The sequence below is a fragment of the Actinia tenebrosa genome, unplaced genomic scaffold, assembly GCF_029948245.1.
Source record: "Actinia tenebrosa isolate PJP-AT-01 unplaced genomic scaffold, QUT_ActTen_1.0 PGA_scaffold3__52_contigs__length_22856419, whole genome shotgun sequence".
NCBI classification, from domain to species: Eukaryota; Metazoa; Cnidaria; class Anthozoa; order Actiniaria; family Actiniidae; genus Actinia; species Actinia tenebrosa.
In genome coordinates, this window is record NW_028292580.1 from 21,764,455 (window position 1) to 21,785,170 (window position 20,716).

General features: G+C 38.5%; 3 protein-coding genes across 5 annotated transcripts in view; 1 reads left to right on the top strand and 2 right to left on the bottom strand.

Annotated features, from left to right (window-relative positions):
* Positions 1–501: 501 nt before the first annotated feature.
* LOC116295676 (protein brambleberry) lies at positions 502–10,361 on the bottom strand. Of its 2 annotated transcripts, XM_089036019.1 has the most exons (10): positions 10,220–10,361; positions 6,758–6,998; positions 5,907–6,035; positions 5,089–5,274; positions 4,043–4,277; positions 3,232–3,348; positions 3,017–3,126; positions 2,136–2,412; positions 1,624–1,749; positions 502–1,486 (listed from the first exon to the last, which is right to left on the bottom strand). In XM_089036019.1, exons 2-10 carry the CDS (start codon positions 6,989–6,991, stop codon positions 1,215–1,217), a joined length of 1,686 nt encoding a protein of 561 aa, XP_088892145.1. In that variant the 5' UTR covers positions 6,992–6,998; positions 10,220–10,361; the 3' UTR covers positions 502–1,214. The 2 variants fall into 2 exon arrangements, with proteins under 2 accessions (XP_088892145.1, XP_088892144.1); XM_089036018.1 differs by lacking the exon at positions 10,220–10,361 and having other exon boundaries at positions 6,758–7,363.
* A 562-nt stretch (positions 10,362–10,923) lies between these two features.
* Positions 10,924–17,188, bottom strand: LOC116295693 (uncharacterized). 2 transcript variants are annotated; one of them, XM_031703599.2, is made up of 9 exons: positions 16,965–17,188; positions 16,726–16,788; positions 15,800–15,872; positions 15,001–15,085; positions 14,217–14,397; positions 13,253–13,374; positions 13,093–13,137; positions 12,601–12,937; positions 10,924–11,827 (listed from the first exon to the last, which is right to left on the bottom strand). In XM_031703599.2, the coding sequence occupies exons 1-9, from the start codon at positions 16,986–16,988 to the stop codon at positions 11,657–11,659; spliced, it is 1,101 nt and encodes a 366-aa protein (XP_031559459.2). In that variant the 5' UTR covers positions 16,989–17,188; the 3' UTR covers positions 10,924–11,656. The 2 variants fall into 2 exon arrangements, with proteins under 2 accessions (XP_031559459.2, XP_031559458.2); XM_031703598.2 differs by having other exon boundaries at positions 16,918–17,188.
* Positions 17,189–18,074: 886 nt separating this feature from the next.
* Positions 18,075–20,716, top strand: part of LOC116295685 (intraflagellar transport protein 122 homolog) — a 110,527-nt gene continuing 107,885 nt past the window's right edge. Inside the window, exons 1-3 of the mRNA XM_089035283.1 lie at positions 18,075–18,270; positions 18,396–18,462; positions 18,840–18,924. Of these exons, the coding sequence (XP_088891409.1) occupies positions 18,203–18,270; positions 18,396–18,462; positions 18,840–18,924 (220 nt within the window). The 5' untranslated portion in view covers positions 18,075–18,202. The remainder of the gene's footprint in view (positions 18,271–18,395; positions 18,463–18,839; positions 18,925–20,716) is intronic.

Below are 20,716 nucleotides of genomic sequence, written 5' to 3' on the forward strand. Positions count from 1 at the left end.
CTTCTAGCTTCTTGTTCTTAATTTTTTTCTTAATTGTTTTGCGGGTTTTTTTTTTTTTTCATTTGTGTTTGATGAAGCACTTTTTTTTGGTGTTTTTTTTTTTTTTTTTTGTTCTTTGTTTTTGCTTAGAAAAAAGCTATTTAAACCATGTAAGAAATCTCTGAAAACGATTCTATTTGATACCAATTATCAAGCTTGCGCATGTTTTGTTTGAAAATTCGACACAAGATCTAGAAATATCAAAATACTCGATGCTACAACTAGGACTCAACACTCCCCCAGCGGCAATCGTTCTTTATAATTCCTACTAATAACGTCTGCGGGGCAGGCTACGAACTTAACTCAGAGAATCAGAAAGAAAGCTGCTATTTCAAAACACGAGAATAATAAGATATTTAGACTTTTAATGCCATATAAATATAATAATATAATATAATAATATATGATATAATAATAATATTGCAATAGAAATATAACTCTATATTATAATAAAACGAATAATATAATATTATTTATTATTATACCTTTACTGTATATAAATACAAGTCATATTTAATTCATACTAGACGGGAATCAGTGTCAATAAAAATGAAAAAGAATGACTGCTCGCATTTTATACTCGAAAGCGTATTTTGAATAAGATACAAAAACACCCGAGGGCTGGAAGTGATGTGGAAGTTGAATTCTCTATCTGTCTAGTCCTCTGTCATTTCTGATTGAAGTGAATACGATAAGCATAGACGATCCTTATCATTTTAGTCTACTGCTATCGTAATAATAGCATTAGTTCGGTAAGGAAGTGATATTCGTTTACCGAGAAAATAGTAGAATGTTTTGTGAATTGGAATATTAATGGTCTGGAAGAAAAAATTAGAATTGGAATGATAGAAAATCAGGGGAAAAAAGAATGTTTCGCTGCAAGAAATGCATGGAATAATGTACAAAGAGAAACTACTGCATGGAAAACAATGAAAAATGGAGCGAAGAAAAAATATATTTGATAAAATTAAGACAAATGTATGACTTTTGATTACTAACAGTGTCACGTGAGAAATGTCACGTGAGAATATGCACGTGACCATTCATCGTTTCTTCTCTACTACACATGCTCAGAACAAAAGCTTTCCATTGGCTAAAAATCTCCATAGAAATAAAGAACATGATATATAGAGTCGTTACTGTAACCCTTGATGTATCACGTGATGTCTTTCCCTCTAGTGCCCATGCGTGGCACATAAATGACTCTCATTGGCTGCTACTTTCTTGCATGTCTTCCCAGCCTTCGTAGTAGCGCTACAGCGCCTGCGCGGAGTACCCGTGACGCTTAAAGTCGAGGACAGGCTGCGGTTTGGGGTAGACGTGAGATCAGGTATAGAAGACATGTCAAGTTGTCTTTTGACTTCTGCGCTCAGAGATCGGCTTGGTGTTTTGGGTAGAATAGTCGAGTTTAAGGAACTCGAGAAGGACTCAAAACTGCAAGAAGACCCTTTAGAAGAAAGAAAAAAAACACAATTACAAACACATTAACAAAGACCAGCATCTGTACCCCACGTTACTGGCATGTGTTTACAGTCGTAAGTGATTAAGTGATAAACTTAAATTACTAATTAAGGCAAGACTTACCATCACATGTAGTCTTGTAAGAACCAGGGCTTCCAATTGCGTAGGGAGATTCATATTCTAAGGAATTCATTTTCATTTGCTTGTTGTTTCCAAACCGTTGTTTAAGGTAAAAATAGAGCCCATTGCCTAAAAACATGATACGTTAATGTTGAGCTATGTCCTAAATAGGCATCCATTTGCTAATTGGTCACTACACACAGCGCGCGACCAATCAACTTTGCGTAATCAATCACAACACACAACGCGCACTACATCCACCACGTAATCATCAATCACTACACACAGCGCGCACTACATCCACCACGTAATCAATCACTACACACAGCGCGCACTACATCCACCACGTAATCAGTCACTACACACAGCGCGCACTACATCCACCACGTAATCAATCACTACACACAGCGCGCACTACATCCACCACGTAATCAATCACTACACACAGCGCGCACTACATCCACCACGTAATCAATCACTACACACAGCGTTCAAAACGAGAACATACATCTTACCTATGAAGACAACAAACAGTAATATCGACAGCGCGGAGAATGACAAACTAGAACCAAGTTTGATCTCAGACCAGGCATTCACTGGGACCATCACGAGAAGAACCAGCCTTGTAAACAGTGGTGCTTGTAGAAAGAGGATACTAAACGTAGCAACAAAGAAGTAGCCAGCATGCATCAGGCATGTCACTAAAGTGGCAATCTTGTTGTTAGTTCCTCCGAATTGATCAGAAAGCCACGTGATGCGATTATCGAGCTTGGATTGCATGGAATCGATGGCCTGGTGAGCAAAAATGTAAACTCTTTATTCGAACATAAATTTTATGCAACCCTTAAACAAATTCTGGGCTGATCAAAGTCAGGGCACGGCTAACTCGCAGAAAAAAAGTAAAGGCCTTATTTAGCGTCAGTTTTTGTTCAGCTAGTAACTGGTCTTCCAGGGAGCTGATGGGGCATGTGAGATTTACAAAGCTCTGTCTTAAGAGTATTCAAAGCTGAAGCCAAGCACTAAACAACTGAGATGGAATTGGGATTTCGTTTATTAGGTCTTGCGAAGAGAGGAAAAAGGAAAAACCCGGAGAAAAAACCCCTGAATCAAGGGAGAGACTTCACCTACTCTACTCACAATCGTTGCTGAGATTGGGAATTGAACCCAAGACTTCAGATAATAGAGACTAATGTACAACCACCACACTTTCCTTGATTTAAGAAATAGCGCATTCAATAACTGGAACACAGGGACCTTCAGATCGTTTATATACAACGTTCATCCTAGGAAATCTATATTGCCGAGACAAAGACAACGCGTGCGCGTGCTGTGATCTCATAATGCACGCACTAATCAACCAATCAGGGGAAGAGATTTACAGACATGTTATCAATACCTCTAATAAGTAGCAAATAGTTTGGTTCATCTTTTTCAGATTTTCCAAGGTGTTATTGTAGTGCTCTGTCGAGTTCTGATGAAAGTCCATCATCTGGAGAGTCCCTTCATCTGCACACAAAGGAAAACGTCACGCGCGTCAAAACATCAAATTAAAAAGGGAAAAGTAAAAGGATGGAAAGGAAAGCTTGAGAAAGTGGGAAAAAGTTGGTTAACCTATCTTGTTCCACATGTCTTGTGCTTTCCCTTTAATGTCTGTCAGATCGAGAAGAATCTCACTGTGACTTTGTTTGCGCCCTGCTTCTTGTTTGGCCATCTCTGATGTCGCAGATTCTGGAAACATTGACAAGTTAAATATATATGGAACTGAATTGAATTACTTGCATCAGCTTGGCGATTCATTAACCCATTGACCAACCATTTATCCACAGACTTCACAGATTACAAAGAAGTATTTATTTATTCAACCGAGTGACTGATCGACAATATGCAACCCACCAATCAACCAGCTCACAGACTACGAAGTGAACCATCTATTTCTCCAACCCAACCAACCAACCGACCAACCAGCCAACCAACCAGTCGACCAACCAGCCAACCAGCCGACTATAAACAACCCACAGGTCTAGATTACCAAAATGAAAGTCATCTGGACATAAACCAACCAACCAACCAACCAAGCAACTAGTCAACCACCCCCCGCACCAACCAACCAACCAACCCACCCACCCACCCACTAGTCAACCACCCCACCCAACAACCAACCAACCAACCCAACAACCAACCCAACAACCAACCCACCCACCCACTAGTCAACCACCCCACCCACCAACCAACCCAACAACCAACCAACCAACCCACCAACCCACTAGTCAACCACCCCACCCAACAACCAACCAACCAACCCAACAACCAACCCACCAACCCACCAACCCACTAGTCAACCACCCCCACCCACCCACCAACCAGTTATCGACCAACGGCGGTAACTCAGTGACTTCTTTTGCAGTTTTCAAACAAAGCTCACCAAGTTTCCTGTTAATCTTCTCTGTCATGTCAGTCAGATGTTTACGACCTTCTTCGATTAGCCTTTTCTCTTGAGTCAAAGCATCGATATTACTTTTCAATCCACTGGACATTGCACGTTGAGCAGCTTCGTGTGATGACTGGAGCTTGTGCTGCTGTTCTAGTAGCTTTCCCTGTCCAGCGGTGACCTTGTCGACTGTCTGCGTGGCCAGATCTGCAAGCTCCGTCTGCCCAGTCTATAACACACATGAAAGACATTTTATCACAGAAGGCAACCTTGAATTCAATAGACCATTTCACAGATCCCGCGGCTCAACCTCAGCCTCGTCAGCGTGTAATATATTCTTTAGAAATTGCCTACAATCTGTGAAATTTTTTAAGTGTTTCAATTGTTCGTTGATGTGTAAATTCCTTTCATTACTGCGGACTGTAGTCCTATTCTAAAGAATAATTACACGCTGACGAGGCTGAGGTTGAGTAACGGGATCTGTGAAATGGCCTATTGATTCTCTGAGACAACCTCTGGACTGATCAATTGAAAGTCAGGACTTGGCCTGTATTTACTGTGTTAAGTTTTTCGAAGGTAGAAAAACCAGAGATCCCGGAGAAAAAACCTTGAATCAAGGGAGACCTAAAACTGTTGACTTGCTGATTTTAAAAATAAATTTTAATCAACCAAATACAAGGAACTTTTTTTGGCTTGAAGAATAGTCCCTCTTCACATTCCGTAAATACCGCTGTGTTTTAAGACTGAAGACTCGTCTGCACAGGCTTAGCCTTGCTTAAGAGTAATTCATTTGCAAATGTCAACTTTAATGTAAAGAATCTGCGGCTTAAAACAATACCAATGTTTTGAGATCCCACGGACTTTTAATAGTATCTGTGATTACCTGAGTATAAACGAGGCTAAGCCTGTGCAAATGAGTCTGTAGTCTTGAAAAACAGCGGTATGCATCCAATGTGAAACTGGTGTATTTCAAAGAATTTCGATATTTTTCAGCAGAAACTATTACAGGAATAGTTTTGAAAGAAAACATATTCTCTTACCTTCAGAGTTTCCATCAGCTTCAGTTGTTCTCCAGCTTGTTTTCCTAGTTTATTAACAGTGTACTCAGTCTTGAGGCGGAACTGTTGCTGCCTGGTGGCATAGCAAACTGACCGCGCTCTGTTACTGATGATGTGGTAGCTGTTCCATGTGGCTACGTCCATTCCCGAGGTACACTGCGCGAGAGCCTAGAAAAAATGGTCGTGTAGAGGGTTAATTTGCACCATCACGTTATGGCAGCCATGAGAAGAGGCAGGAACAATTGAATCTGGTCTAGTCTGATTTACATGAGAAAGAATTGTTATTCTCAAGGTGGAAAAGACTACTGTACTTTCTGTCATGGCTGCCATAACGTGATGTTACAATGGAAAGCCTCTTTTTCTTATTGGAAGTAGTCTTCGTTCAGCTTGACTGTTAATAGACCTCTTCGGCTCTGACGTAATGTTTTCCCATTTCAGACCACATGTCATTCTCTAGAGTATCATTTCTTTGTTTAAGGTTTGCGCTCGGTTGCACTTGAGAAGACACATGAATATAGATACAACTAAAACAAAAAATCTTATTCTCAAGGGAATGACACGTGGTCTGAAATGGGAAAACATTACCCCAAGCCGAAGAGGTCTATTCTGCTTTTCTCAAGTTAAAAGCTGTTGGTTGCTATTTTGTACTCCCTCGCCAGATTTCCTTTTATCATAAATACTTTATTAATGGCAAATTACAAAATCAAAGTTGGAATCGAGCGCCGTAACTTGCCCGTATACCACTGCAAAGGAATGTATTCTCTGTGGTCATACATATTAATACAAACGTAAACACTAACCATTTCGTCGGTGCATTTGTACGTTGGCCGATTTTCTGCTAATGATTGACAGTTCAGTAGCTGGACGCCAAGTTTACCGAGTTCTTCCTCGTTGATGTCACTACAGGATTTTTTGATTCTGTTGATTACCTGAATAGCGATAAATATATTAAGCATTTACTAAAGTTATTCGAGATATTAAGATATCTCGTGTAGGGAATCAAGGTTGATGTAGCAGCAGTAGACACACCTCATCTCTGGGGTCTCAGGTTCGATATGCCTGGACTTTACATCACACGCGAGGAGAATATGTTAGGTTTCTTCCTTGATTCAATGTTTTTTTTCCAGGTTTTTATCCCCTCTCAAAACCTAACAAGCTAAATTTTAATTTAATCCGTGAGCAAGCTCTTAAAGACGCTCGCCGCACCGGCACGGCATAGTAGCTCTGTGTCTTTTTTTAAAATAAGACGCTCTATAATTGTAACGTAACAGTCTGAACGACTCGATATGATTGGATGAGCAGTATTCTCTTGCTTTGTAATTGGTTGGAATTGATGTCGCATGTCAATCTTACCGTGACCGTGTACCGGGTGCAGTAATGTTTTACAGTCATACGGAATCTATAGAGTTGTTTTAACGTAACGTCACAGCGGCCAAGCTGGTGTACAAAAACAATACATTTTCTATCCTCCGGGAATTGAACTCTATTTTTTATGCAAACATTTGCAGAAAATTTTTATTGTTTGGTACACCAATTTGGATGTCTTCTTACGTGAGTGAAAACGCTCTATTAGAGTTAAAACGCTAGCGCATGAAAGCTTAAACCATTGCGCGCAATAATTTCCTTGTCAAACTAAGAATTACTGACTTACAATCTGATGGCAAGAGTCAAGGGGTTTCAAGTCTCCCATGTATTTCTTCGCTTCTGCTAAAAATCTTTCCTCGGCGCCAGTCATTTCAAAAGGTACAGGACTTCTAATCAAATGCGCGCCATTATCACTGTCGCCTTCGTTTGCCTCGTCACTTGAGAAGGGCCAAAGAGACCAGCCATGAGCCGAACATGCACAGGACAAGAGAAGCAACAGAATCACATGAAGACGATTCATGGTGTAACTATGAAAGTAATACTTCACGTTATTACTCATAAATTAATATATCTATTAAGCGGTCACCCTTCATTAAACGGACAGCGAGTAACACGGTTCCGAAATACTCCAGTTTCGAGTTCTCTTTTTATTTGCTCAGCCTTAGTCTCGGTTTTGTTTTGTGCATATTCGAATCGTTTTCACTGTCCACACGTATTAGGAAATTTCTTGATCCGCTGATGCACGCTAGTGCCTAGTCCCTTTGACGGATAGTATTTCTTATTGAGCATGCGCAAAATCGTGTTTACGTCAGCGTATTCGAATATTTCCACTCTGGAGAACGTTTTCGAAAATTTGCGGATACGGATACAAAAATTTCCGGACACGTGTGGACGCAACCCGTATCCGAAAAAAAAAAAAAAAAAAAAAAAAAAAAAAAAAAAAAAAATTGCGGATACGTGTGGATGGGGCCTTAATGAAACAAAAGAACACAATTGTACACAAACGAGGCTAAGACTGAGCAAAGGCGAACTCGAAATGAGAGTATTTACTCCTCGTGTATTTACTGTAAAACGAATCTCTAATCTTATACTCATTAATTATTCATGAGCTCATCGACCAACCAGGGTTTCTTATTTGTACCACGTGCAGTAGTTTGAAACCCTTATCAAATACGGCCGCACCCATTTCAAAGTACTAAAACTTTGAAATAAAAACAAACATAACAAAAAGAGTTTTAGATTTACGTTCACGGCAAACGTGAAACGTCAGTTGACCAGTAAAAAATTCTTTTAAATTACTGAAAAAGAATCGCAAAAAAGTCCAAGTAGTAGAAAAACAAAAGAGTATTTGCGCTTGGTGAGAAGGTTTGTAAAAAGTAAAGTAAAATACAGGAAAACGATGAAAACGTGGTCACGTTTGCCGTTTGCGGGGAGAAAAAAAGTCAATCTAAAACTCTCTAATGTTTAGCTTCCGCCATTGAAGGCTGAGATCTTGTTTCTTTGATATAGTAGTCGCATAGATCGTACGTGTCATAATGCATTAGTCAATTGAAACCCCGGCTGGCGGGGCACTGAACGGGGACGTGACGCGTTTTTGATGTACTTTTAAGAGCATGATTGCACCCGGGGTTCGGGGATTTAACGAATGGTTTTCTCAGCGGGGAATCGAGCGGGGATTTTAACGCTCGTTTGAATATGTCAGCCTGGAAACAAGAGGTCGGCCATCTTGAAAAATACCGAAGAAGGCGTTGTGATTCCAAGCACAGGCAGCCCTTAGCCTAGTACAGGACAGTATGTTCTACACAAAACACATGCTCAAAAAAACTTATAGCAGTTTCTACCTATACACTTTTACACTGAACTCCACTAATAAGAACCTTTCTTAAAATTGTAGCCTTATAGGTTCTTATTATCCTTTTTTCGCGGGGGTGGGGGGGCGGGGGTTTCAATTGACTAGTGAATAATGGGGTGTTGCAGGCCAATGCTATCCTCAATTTCTTGTAACAGATTTATACGTTCTGACTCTCGTATTACATCCTGAATGTCTTCCTCGTCCACCAAAGATCGTACATTTTCCTGAGGACTGGTCACGGTAATATCTCGTGCTGTGGATTTTTTTCGCGAAGTGGAGAGACGTGAAAAGAATCGTGCAATCTGGGTCTTCGATAGCCCGATTCTTCTCTTTCAAAGCGCCTTTCATTGTTCTCATTTCTCGCGCACCGCATTTCCGCGGCAACTTGTTCAGGGTCTGCTTTTCTACCAGTCCTCTCACCCAGGTCAAACTTTGCTGTCAAATACGACCGCACATTTTTCTGTAGAGCAGCTCCGCCTCTTGGTTTTAGAGCCCAGCCCATGCTAAGTGTTGAAGGTGTCTCTTGAAGAAGTGATATACTGTATAAGAAGCTTCGTCTGGTTCTCGGCGGAGCCCATCGTAAGTAGGTTTATTTCTCTCTGATAATTTCGCTCTTAGATATATATTCGTATTTGTAATTATGGTTATTTGTATTATATTAAAGATGTATATTTAATTTTAAAAAATATGCATTAGTTATTTTGTTTTATTTTGTTTTATTTTATTTTATTTTTTTGCAAGAGTCTTCAATTTAGACGTCCTAGTCTAACTCACTAGTATTCAGTACAAAGACATAGATTCAGTATTCTAAGTACTACTAATATAAGTATAGAGTTGAGCAATAACACAGTGAAAATAACGATGCTAACGCGGGCAAGTACATCCTTCACTTACAATAATATGAATAATATGTTACCTTCAACTAAAAAAACTAGAAATATTCAGCTCTACAAACAAGAACATTTCTCATTTTTGGATCTCTTTAGGATGTTTCGAGATATTACTAAGCGAGGATTTCTTTACTATAATTAAATAAACAAATAACGATTGACCTCCCGAGGAGCTCGAGATATTCAAATTACAAAAATTACTGTGCGGTGAAACTTCAAAACAGGTTATAGAAACACTATTAAATGAAGCCGTAGATCATTGAAATCTTTTATAATGGAACAAATATTGTAAAGTTAAGGTTTAATTCGTCATATTATATTTTAGGTAATGGTATTGAGGATAACGAGCAAAGAAGTAGCCGTCACAGACCCAACGGCCTGTCGTGTCACGCAAGGAAATAACTGAAAATAGAACAATTTGAAACTTAGCTTATTTCGTAGAAACGCAATGTGCCGCAAATTTTATTGCACACATCTATAAAATAGCTTCTTATCTCAAGGTTGAATGATATTTTAGGGCTGGGTTAGGTGCCACAAATGAGAAATTTGCAATATTCGAGGTCTCATAATCTTTAGCTTTCCACGTCACGCTTTCAGTAGTCTCGATCAGTTAGGATTATTTTTCAGAATTCGCGCATTCCAAAAAAAACTATTACTGTTTTTATGCAGAAGTTACACTAGACTAAAGTTCTGGATAGAAAAAATAGCTTTTATGTGCAGAGAAACCCGAGAAAACAGACTTTGAAAGTAGCCCTCGGCCGACCTCGAAAATCGGCGTCTTTCACTGATTTGGGGTCGATGGACAAAAATTCGCATAGCGGGTGGAAAAAAGAATTTAGAACAATTCTAACTGCAATTTTGTAGTGAGGATAGATAGTACTTTCGATGATAGCAATATAAAAGAAATCTATTTTTCGAGCCCAGATCGAGTGGCACGCTGTTACAGAGACGCCCTCTTAAAACTGATGGAACACGCAAAATATATTTAACGAATGAATCATTTTACCTTTAGTTTTCTGCTGAAATTCTTCGATTGTATCTCTACGATAAGTTTGTACGAGTTTGAAGACACAAGTCTTGTTGCTCCTTGCGAGTATGGAGAATAAAGATGAGAATGACTTGGTGTTTGTGGTGTACTTATGTGCATGTTGACCTTGTGTGACGTCATTAATGAATTGAAAGAGGAGGCCTGGACCTCAATCCCAGTGTCTTTACCTGGGTTGAGCAGAGCAGAGAGACAATGGACCTTTTGGGTGTGGCCATCTTGCATGGTAATTCCACAATATTCACGATTTACTGGTTTGGAATGGAATGAATAAATGAATGAATAAAAGGAAGGAAGAAGAGGAAAGAGGTGGGAAGGACGTGAGAAAGATAGAAATGAATGAATGTTTGAGCAATATACCTTATTCGTGGTGTGACAATGTTTTCCCAATTCAGCGTGACAAACCTCTGGGGGAATGAAGAGCTATTGTTTTGAAACTCGTCGGGATATCATCGTTATTCCCTTCGTATCTTTTGGGATACTCATGAATTTTTCGAAGAGTAAAAACAAAGGAAAATGAATCCTCTGGAGGTTTGTCACGCTGAATTGGGAAAACATTGTCATACCACGAATAAGGTCTATTGGAAGAAATAAATAACTTTGAAAACGGAACGAGTTCAGAAAGCAAACACGTGAGCAAATGCTAAAATGAACTACAAGAAATGTTCTTAATATTTTGTAATTACTTTATTATCTTAAGCCCAATATCATAGCTACAGTTTTTTTTAAGACACACGGGCACGGTCATCAAGCATACGTCGGAATACAGCTCAATTTGGAGGATATAACAATATGTTTCCAATTCTCAGGAGATTGAGATTATTTCGTTTTGTCCTCCAAAAAGAGCTGCTTTGACGTCACATGCAAGAGGTCTATTGCGCGCCTTGTCAGTAACATGATTTGTATTTTAATCTTTCACGTATTTACGTTCAAAATCAACAATATTTACTTTGTATATTTACACTGCATCTGCATATAGTGCAGTTTATTTCGCACTTATCGAAATCCCGCGTGATTCGTGAAAAGTTTTCATCCATCTATCTCTTTCAAACTTTCATTTATTTTTCATTCATGATTTCAAATTTTCAAGGTACCTTACAAAAAAAATATGGCCCCAAAAATTGGTCTTAACATAACGTATAAGAAGTATGCAAGAGGAAAAAATAAATAAAAAATAATTGTCGGGAAAGAATCATTTAACATAATTTTGGGGATATGGTCCAAGAGTTTGATGTTAATGAACCAAAATCTTTTTTACCTAAAAGTTTATTTGATCACGTGACAAAATTGGGGACGACCTTAAAATGACGTCATAATCGAATGAGATGACGGTAGCTTAGTACTTGGCCAGCGGTATGAATCACAACAAACTTTTCTCAAATCACGCAGGGCTAATTGTCATATAGGAGCATTATCCTCAGTGATGACTTGATTGACAATGTCATTTAGCACTTGTTTGGCTTCTCGTTCGACCTTGGCCTCGTTATCAGGTTCTTTTGGGTGGACGTTGGGTACTGGTGTTGATGTTGGTACGCTGTCTACTCGTTCGCTTTCTGTTTCTCGATGTGGCTAATGATATGTAAATAGATAAATTAAATGAAAGGAAGAAAGGAAGGAAGGAAGGAAGAAAAAAAGAAAGAAAGAAAGAAAGAAAGAAAGAACGAAGAATAAGAAAGAAAGAAAGAAAGCAAGAAGAAAAAAAGAGACATAAAAAGAAGAAAACAGAAAAAAGAACCAGAAGAATAAAGAAAAAGAAAGAAAGCCCCTCGGCCCTCCCTCCTCCTGGCCTCCCCAACGCCTCCTCCCTCCTCCCTCCCGCCCCCCGTCCTCCCGCCCTGCCCCGCCCTCCCTCCCCCTCCCTCCCGCCCCCCTCCCTCCCCCCTCCCTCCCCCCCCTCCCTCCCTCCCCCTCCCTCCCTCCCTCCCCTCCCCCCTTCCCCTTCCTCCCCCCCTCCTCCCTCCCTCCCTCCCCCTCCCTCTCCTCCCCTCCCTCCCTCCCTCCCCCCTCCCCCCTCCCTCCCTCCCTCCCCCCTCCTCCTCCCTCCCCCTCCCTCCCTCCTCCCTCCCTCCTCCTCCCTTCCTCTTCCTTCCTGCCTTCCTTCCTTCCTTCCTTCCTGCCTTCCTTCGCTCCTCCCTCCCTTCCTCCCTCCCTCCCTCCCTCCCTCCCTCCCTTCCTGCCTTCCTTCCTTCTTCCGTCCTTCCTTCCTTCCTGACTTCGCTCGCTTACCTTCCTTCCGTATGAAGGAAGAATGAACAAAATATGCTAAAAGGAGCGACAGAAAATGCCCTAGAATTTTCAGGAAAAGGTTGTGAATTCTATGTCAGAGAAGAAGAACGCAATACCTGGTGGTGATAATCCTCCTCCTCCACATCTATCCTCTTGCCAAGGTCAGCAAACTCACTCTCTTCTCTTCCCAGAGGATCCCCACTTTGAGAACTGAAATGCAATTCACGTTCTCGGCTTGTCAACACAAATCTTCTTAACTCTTTTTTGGAATGAATTTTCCTGCTTCGTTTTACAGCAGATTCTACAAAGGGTCTTGTTGGGAAGACAGGTGGTTTGGTGGGATGGTCGACTGGAGCAAGAACCCTGGCTTGGTGTATTGGGTCCTTCCATGGGAATGCTTGAGTGTCACGAGGAATGAATTGAGAGAAATCAGGATCTTTTGGTCGGTGTATTCTGTGGAAGTTTAAATCAGTATCAAATGATTAGCAAATGAGAAGAAAAGTAGTAGGGAAAAGTAGGAGAGGAGAGAGAGAGAAGGGAAGTGAAGGGAAGAGAAGACTAAAGGACAGGACAGGAGAGTGCCATGTTGTCTCATACTCACAACTCACCTCTTTGGTATTCTTTTTGCTTGTTTTGTCTTTTCTTGAAAACTCCTTGAACAAGAAAAAGAGTCACGAGTATTAAATCAATATCTATGATGATGTTTATTCATCTTCAATTGATGAATCTACTTTTAAACATTGAGTTATTCAAACTACAAGTACATACATAATTTTGAATGGCCAAGTTTCTGGCCACTCCACCACATAATTAATATTCCGTTCATCAAAGGCCAGCGTCCTTCTGTTGTATCCAAATGGGTTGATATTGATATCAATCTTGTCTTTGTCCTGAAATAAACCACTACAATCTTTAGTAATTAAAGAAAATGTGGTGTGCTTAGATAATACGCCACTGACTAAACCCGGGGGAAGGGGGGTACTCCCCTATATTCGCTATACGGGTACATGCCGCCAAACAGGGTATAGTTTTTAGCGATTCTACTCTGGAACAGGGTATATAAAATCACGCTCGCTCTGGGACAGGGTATATGAAATCATGCTCACTACTCTACTGGAACAGGGTACTGTATCTATTTTCGCAATACTGGAACAGGGTTTTGTTTTCAGCGATCTTGCTCTGGAACAGGGTATGAATTTCAGAGATTTTACTCTGGAACAGGGCCAGAATTCAGAGGGCTCAGGGACACATCCCTACCCTAAACGGGCAAGAGTACCCCCCCCCCCCCCCGGGACAAAACGTGGGTTGGAACTCCAGAAACATCATCACATATAAGTAGAGTTGCTTGTTGGTTTTCTCCTGTGCTTATCAAGGGTTTTTCTCAACTTTTAAATTCCAATTTGATAATGGAAATGAAGACCGCAGGTTTGTTAGCCACTGGTTGTCAAGTACTACTCTCATAAGATAAGGGTGATTTTTTTATTTTCTTTCAATCTTCAATTAATACTCCTCCTTCTCCTAGTCCTCCTCCTTCTCTTCCTTATCTTCCTCCTCCTCCTTCAATTCTTCTCCTCCTCCTCCTCTTCCTTATCATCCTGCTCCTTCAATTCTTCTCATCCTCCTCCTCCTTATCTTCCTGCTCCTTCAATTCTTCTCATCCCCCACCTCCTCCCTTTATACTTTTCCAGCCTATATTTGATATTTGGGGCAAATGTCGAATAACGAGACTTACAAATTGAGTGTCAGGAATGGTGTATGGCAGGTTGATCCTGTCATCATGTCTGTCTATGCTGCGTGCTAATGGTTGGGATATTTGATCCGCAGCTTCTGGTAACCTATGGGGAATCTTTTTCGTCCTAGCCGGTCTTTTTACGGAGAAGTGATGTTGATCAGTTAGCTCTCCTGCTGTGATCCTGAAATATTGAGTAGCAATTAAAGCAGATTTTTTTGTACTCCATTCAGTAATAAAGTACACAGAAAGTGATGGAAGCAAGTAGGCAAGCTCTACTCACTCTTCTTGAGTGCTTGCATTGCTCCCTTATTACTGAATGGAGCACAGAAAAAGCTGTTTTATTCGTTTTATTATATACTTATTTTAGTTACTAATTTTATTTTGGTACTGAATTTATTTACATAAAAAGCAAGAAAAAAGAGTTCACAGGATCTAGTAGAACTTTAAGTGAGCAGGTGGTTTCAGTACTGTGCTCCATTCACTAATAAAGAACAGTTTTTGACCTATCAGCAATCAGTAATAAAAATAACGCATGTTCTGAAATGGAAAAAGTTATAAAGGAGTGGGAAGGGGGTAGAACAGGGGAATGATGGCTTTACTGAGATTCTCAATATTCTGTGAACTCAGACATTTCAATGCCTTGTTGTGAAATGGGTTTTTGCACTGTCTTTAGTCCAAAAATCTAAAAACGATTATTTTTAATTGATGGCAGCGAAAACCAATTTTCAGCATGCAGTTTGCATCTACCAAATTAACAGAATATTGAAATCTGCATTAATTTTACCTATCTTGTGCCTTTTTTCTCGCAGCCTTTAGATTAGGAAAAAAATCCTTTTTGTAAACATCGTCTTGCAGATTGGGTGAGCTTCCTGGCAAACAATTCAAATACAATTCAATTAAAATAAACTGAAAGAAAAGGAACTTGATTTTGTTTTGAACTGAAATTTACATATCATTTAAATCTGAATGAGCATGTGATGATAAAATCTTGAATTGGGAAGCCTGTGTTGTTTTCAAAAAGTCGAATAAACAAAAAAAAAAAAAACAAAAACAAAAACAAAAACAAAAAAAACAACAACAAACCAGAAACAAACAAAAAATATGAAACAAACACTTTTATTCATTCAATTTTAATTTCTAATATTTTACCTTTTCTTTCATATTATGGCTATTATTTAATTCCTTTTGGGGGGGGGGGGGGGGAGGGGGAGATGTGCCCCCATCACTATCCCACTGCATATAAACAAGAAATTTTAAAAATCTGGTGAAGTCAAAATTCTATTATTTTGCCTTTCGACAAGATGTCCCTGAATAGGAACCCCCTCTACAAGCTAGACTTCATAGCTATATTGATGAGCTATTTTGTAATTTATTTTTCTGTTTTCATGTCTTACATTATTTATTGTACAAACGTTGTATGTAGAACCCTAGATGAGGGCTTTCGACCTTCGGGTTTGTGTTTTGAACGAATATGTTTAAATGAGTACAAATAATAAAAACGTTATACTAATAACATAATATGATGAATATTATATTTAATATATTATATAAACCTAATGAATATTTAAAAACATGAATATCACCTGTCCTATTCGGAGATACTATTGCTGGACTGGAACCATGTCGTTGCTCTTGACTGTATAAAGAAAGACCTGTCTATAGATATTAAATAAAGAATACTCAAAAAATTGGCATTTCTCACTTTTTTCTCTCAAGTAATTTTTGTTCCTCTCTACCAGAAGAAAATAATAGTGAGAAACGAGTGACACAATTTTACCCCTGGGTTTCCGAGGATGTTATTTGGTAAGACAAAAAGTTTGAAAGAAAAATATTACTTCAAAATATAAAAAATGAATTGACCCTTTGCAAGATATTCCCAATACAGTCTAATTTAGAGGACAAAACAATAGCAATTTAACGGCTCTGAGAATAATTTTCTGACTGAAATGAAAAATAAGCTGAACTCTCGTGTTTTTCCTCTCCTATTTCATCTATTTTATGAAGGACGAAATGTTTCTCCTAATGTTATGGTTCACTTTACGAAAAATTAGAAGTAAAATGTCGTGTAGTGTTTGCTGTTAAATAAAATTTTTATCATGGAAAACATATAGAAGAATTAAAACCCCTAAAATGGCTGAAATATCACTTTGTTGACAGGAACGTCCATTGCGTCGTCATAGCAACAAGTTCCAAACGCACTAATTTATATAAGTAGATTATATGTCTGCCTATCCGATTTGCAGATTTATCAAAAATAAAGGTCCTTTAATAAAAGGAATTCTTTAAAAATATTCTTTACCGACGAAAATATAGGATCTTAATAAGAGATAAATGTGAAAAATAGCTCTTGATGATGATTTTAAAAGTGTTCTTTGACATGTATTCCTTTCTTACATCAAGCTTTAATAGCTCGCTATGGGTGAGTTCATGAAGAGAATAGGTCGTTTTAAACCAAACAAAAAACATAAAACAAAAGGATTTGAAATATAAATGTTATTTAGGAACCTACCCTGGTTTGCTTAGCGTCTAGTTTTGCGAGGATTTCTCGTACAGGATCCAATTTGTTAGCGTTCTAAAAGCAAGATAAGAGACGTACATCAACACCTTTGAACTTGCTAATAGACTTTAAAGTTCAAATTATTGCAAATATTCAAATCAATAAAGTTATTTGACAGAGAAATAATTAAAAATTGAATCTAACTTGGTTTGGTTTCCACTCCATGGCAATAACAAGAGATATTAGATCACCTTTCTGTAGTTGTAAGCAAGCATGTTTTGTTTGTTCAATATGCTCCTTGTACAACATGTATGCAAGCACACGCGTGGACGCAGCTCAAGAGGGTGTCATTATTCTTTCTTCATTTCTTGATTTCTTCATCACTATTGCTCTTGAAAATTATTTCCTTGGCATAAAATCATAAAATGCTGTATAAGTATTGACCAAATCCTTTAAGATGGACGTCCAAAATATCCGATCATATACAAAAAGTTGAAATTAATCGACACCCAAAAACATGTAATCAACCAATCAGAGCGCGCCATTAATTAACAATTCTTTACGTCATTTATTAGTTCATGCTAACGGTTTTTTTAGGTTACGTAGTTTGTACAAAAAATTAAAACTTTTTTCATGCTTTTGCGACATTTAATTCCGTTAATCAAAGCGTTACTAATTCAGACCGATTGAAGGATGCTATGCAACTAATATCCGTACGTACCGTGGTCCGTACCCCGTCTGAAACAGCGTGGAGGGAAATAACTCTCTCCTCCCGCCCTGGTCTGGAAGTAACTTGGGTTGCTGTGCCCTAAAGTAGCAGTTATTATTCTCCCCAATACAGATACTTAAGCTTTTGAAATTAAAAATAGGCTTTTTACTTATGATTGTCCGCGTCGCACCACGCAGAGCATTTAATTTTTGACGTCTTGTAAAATGTTTTTTTTTTAATAAATAAAACTAATAAATAAAATGAAAAAAATATTTTTTTCACAAAGTTCCTGACAGGATTGGATATTTTATATTGGATTTTGTGAACAGTTGGACCCGTAAATACGTCCCTGAGTTAACTTTAACCATTATCTTGGCTCAGTATGACGTGCATCCATCATGTTATATTTTATTCCCATATAGCACTAAACTAAAGATAAATAAAAACCGAATGAAAGTTTCCTAATAAAATTTGAGTAAAAGGTTGAGCATCATCAGCTGCTCAACTGCCTTCAGTGACGTCATTTGTAAGCAAATACTATTGATAGTATCTTCTATTTTTTATTTCAGTCCCACTCGGTCACCTTGTCGATCCAGTCTGTCAAATATTTAAATATGAGTAAGATAATACTTATGTCATGCCCTTTACAGGCTTCCTTGCTATGTTAAATTAAACTGCCATGAATTTCCCGATAAAGCGCCAGCCAAACGAGAACAATTCAAGCTAAAAGTCAAAGAAATCTTGAGATAAACTTTGAGTCATATTGATTGATATTTTGAAATGGCTTTAGCTAAATTAAGCAAAATATGGTACGACCGTCTTGAGGACAGACAAAAACAACCACAGTGGTAAGCTAGCTACCGCTTGTATATTTAAGCGAATATGCTAAAGTAAAGTACTTATAGGAAAATGATTTTTGTTACTTAAACTTTCTTTTTTATTTGAATTAATTGGTGTCGGACATTTTTTTTAGTATATATGACTTAGCGTTTAGTCCCGATGGAACAAGGCTGATTGCTGCGGCGGGCAATGTCGTTTTGGTAAGTTCACTGAGTGGCTTGAAGGATTATAAATATACACACACATATATATTATATACAGTATCATTATTTTAATCATTAAAAAGATGTATGAACTGATTTGAAATTTGACCTATCAACACCCATACATATAGAATCATATTGAAAGACCTAAAAATTGGATAAGCGGTTTCGTCATTTCATGAAGTTTTTAAATTGAAGTTTACTATAAAAAATTGTCGAGTCAAGTCACTCCAAACGTCTAGGCTTTGAGCTGAAATATTTCAAAGATAAAAATAATTAGCCAAACCATAAAGTATCATATCCCTCTTTGTATCTTTATAATTAATTAATCTAAGACCAAATTGATAACTGCTTTTCCCTTAATTTTTTATTAGGTTTACAATACTGTAGACGGAGAAATCGTTGATATGTTAAAAGGACATCGAGATACGGTGTACTGTTTGTCCTACGAAAGCAGTGGTGAGAATATGTATATCAAAATATAGACTTTGTACTTCGATCCATCCATCCTCCCTCGATCCCTCCCTCCCTCCCTCCCTCCCTCCCTCCCTCCCTCCCTCCCTCCCTCCCTCCCTCCCTCCCTCCCTCCCTCCATCCATCCATGCACAATTTACCAATATCATTATAGACACTTGGCTAAGTAATCATTAGAACATAATGTAAAATCTTTCTTAAAGAGTCTTAAAATAGAGTCCTAACCATTGACCTTTATCACACGGCGACCATGTTTATTCTCATGAGAATAAAATTCTGTTTCACTGGTATAAATTTATTCTCAAGCACTCGAATGCGAGGCCACGCGTAGTGGAATCTATAGTTCAAATCAACATGGCTGCCGCGTCAAAATGGCATATTTACCATCTGACTACCAAGATGCTTCGCGAATTTTCTTTAGTCAAATTTAAATTTCTAATCCCTCATGAGAATAATTAGACAATGAGTTCTAAATTGCTGAACAAAAGAAAGTTTGCAAGGGAGCTGGTCTGGTAGTAGAGGTCAATGACGCCATATATCGTATGCGAACGTCCTATTGCAATTTATGCCTCAGTGCCGTCCGGCGCTATGCGAAACTCCATGTAAAAGTCTGTAAAGTTGTCTCGGGACAACTTTTATTCATATGTGCAATTTTCTATAAGATTTTTACACAAACTCGCCTTATAATGTAGTCTCTACAGCAGCCGTTACGAAACACGGCTGCTGAGGAGACTAGCAACTAGCAGTCCAGATGATATGAGAAAAGTGTTAGCCAATCAAAACCGATTAGCCACTTTTGGATTTCAGGACCACCAAAAAAAAAAAAAAAAACACACACAAAAAAAAAAACAAAAAAACAAAAAAAAACAAAAAAAAAACCCAAAAAAACCCAAAAAATTCCTAAAAATTGCTTGATAACCGCAGTGACACAATACTTAAAGACCCATTGCCACTTACCGTGATGCATCACAATTTGTTTACAGTTTGAATCGTGTCAACACTGAAAAAACAATTCCAACCTTTTGAATAAACTCTTAAAAGAATGTAAAAGAATCATTATTGTGCCTTAGTGCTATGTCGGAAATGGATTTAATATGAAGTTGTTATTCAATATATGAATCTTTGAATTTCATGGACCACGAAATTCATCTGTGACCGCGGTGCATCACGGTAAGTGGCAATGGGTCTTTACTGATGTTGATATTTTGTTTCCAATGGCAGGCAGGCATTTTTTTTTTCGCTGGCCCTGAAATTTTGCAAGCCACACCTCAGTTTTGCAGTGACGTCATTTACACGTCACTATTTCAGATCATCTGGCCCCTTATGGTAACAAAAAAGGGCTCCTTGATAAAGATAGCACTTGTAAGAGTCTTGAAAAGCATAGACAAGAGGCTTATAGGAGTTAACTTCGCCTCCAGTGGACGCTATATAGCCAAACACCATGCAAAGAAAAAATACTGACAACAACCCCAAAACTTGGCTCTTTTGATCAACAAACTGAATACTAATATATATAATTACGATAATTATGCCGATGGAATTAATTTCCTCTGCTCAATGGGTTTTCGCGCTCTTAACAAAGTATATGTAAACGAAGAAAAAACTTTCAATTTCGGTTGCCGGTAGTTTAAGTCCGATTGAGTTGACAATTTTGACAATTTGAACCGAGACGTAACTATAGACCCGAATGGCAATGTAATGGAAATCGTCGAAATCTAAAACGAATGTGAAAAATTGCAATTTACTAAACCATAAGAGATTCAAAAGAAACAAATAT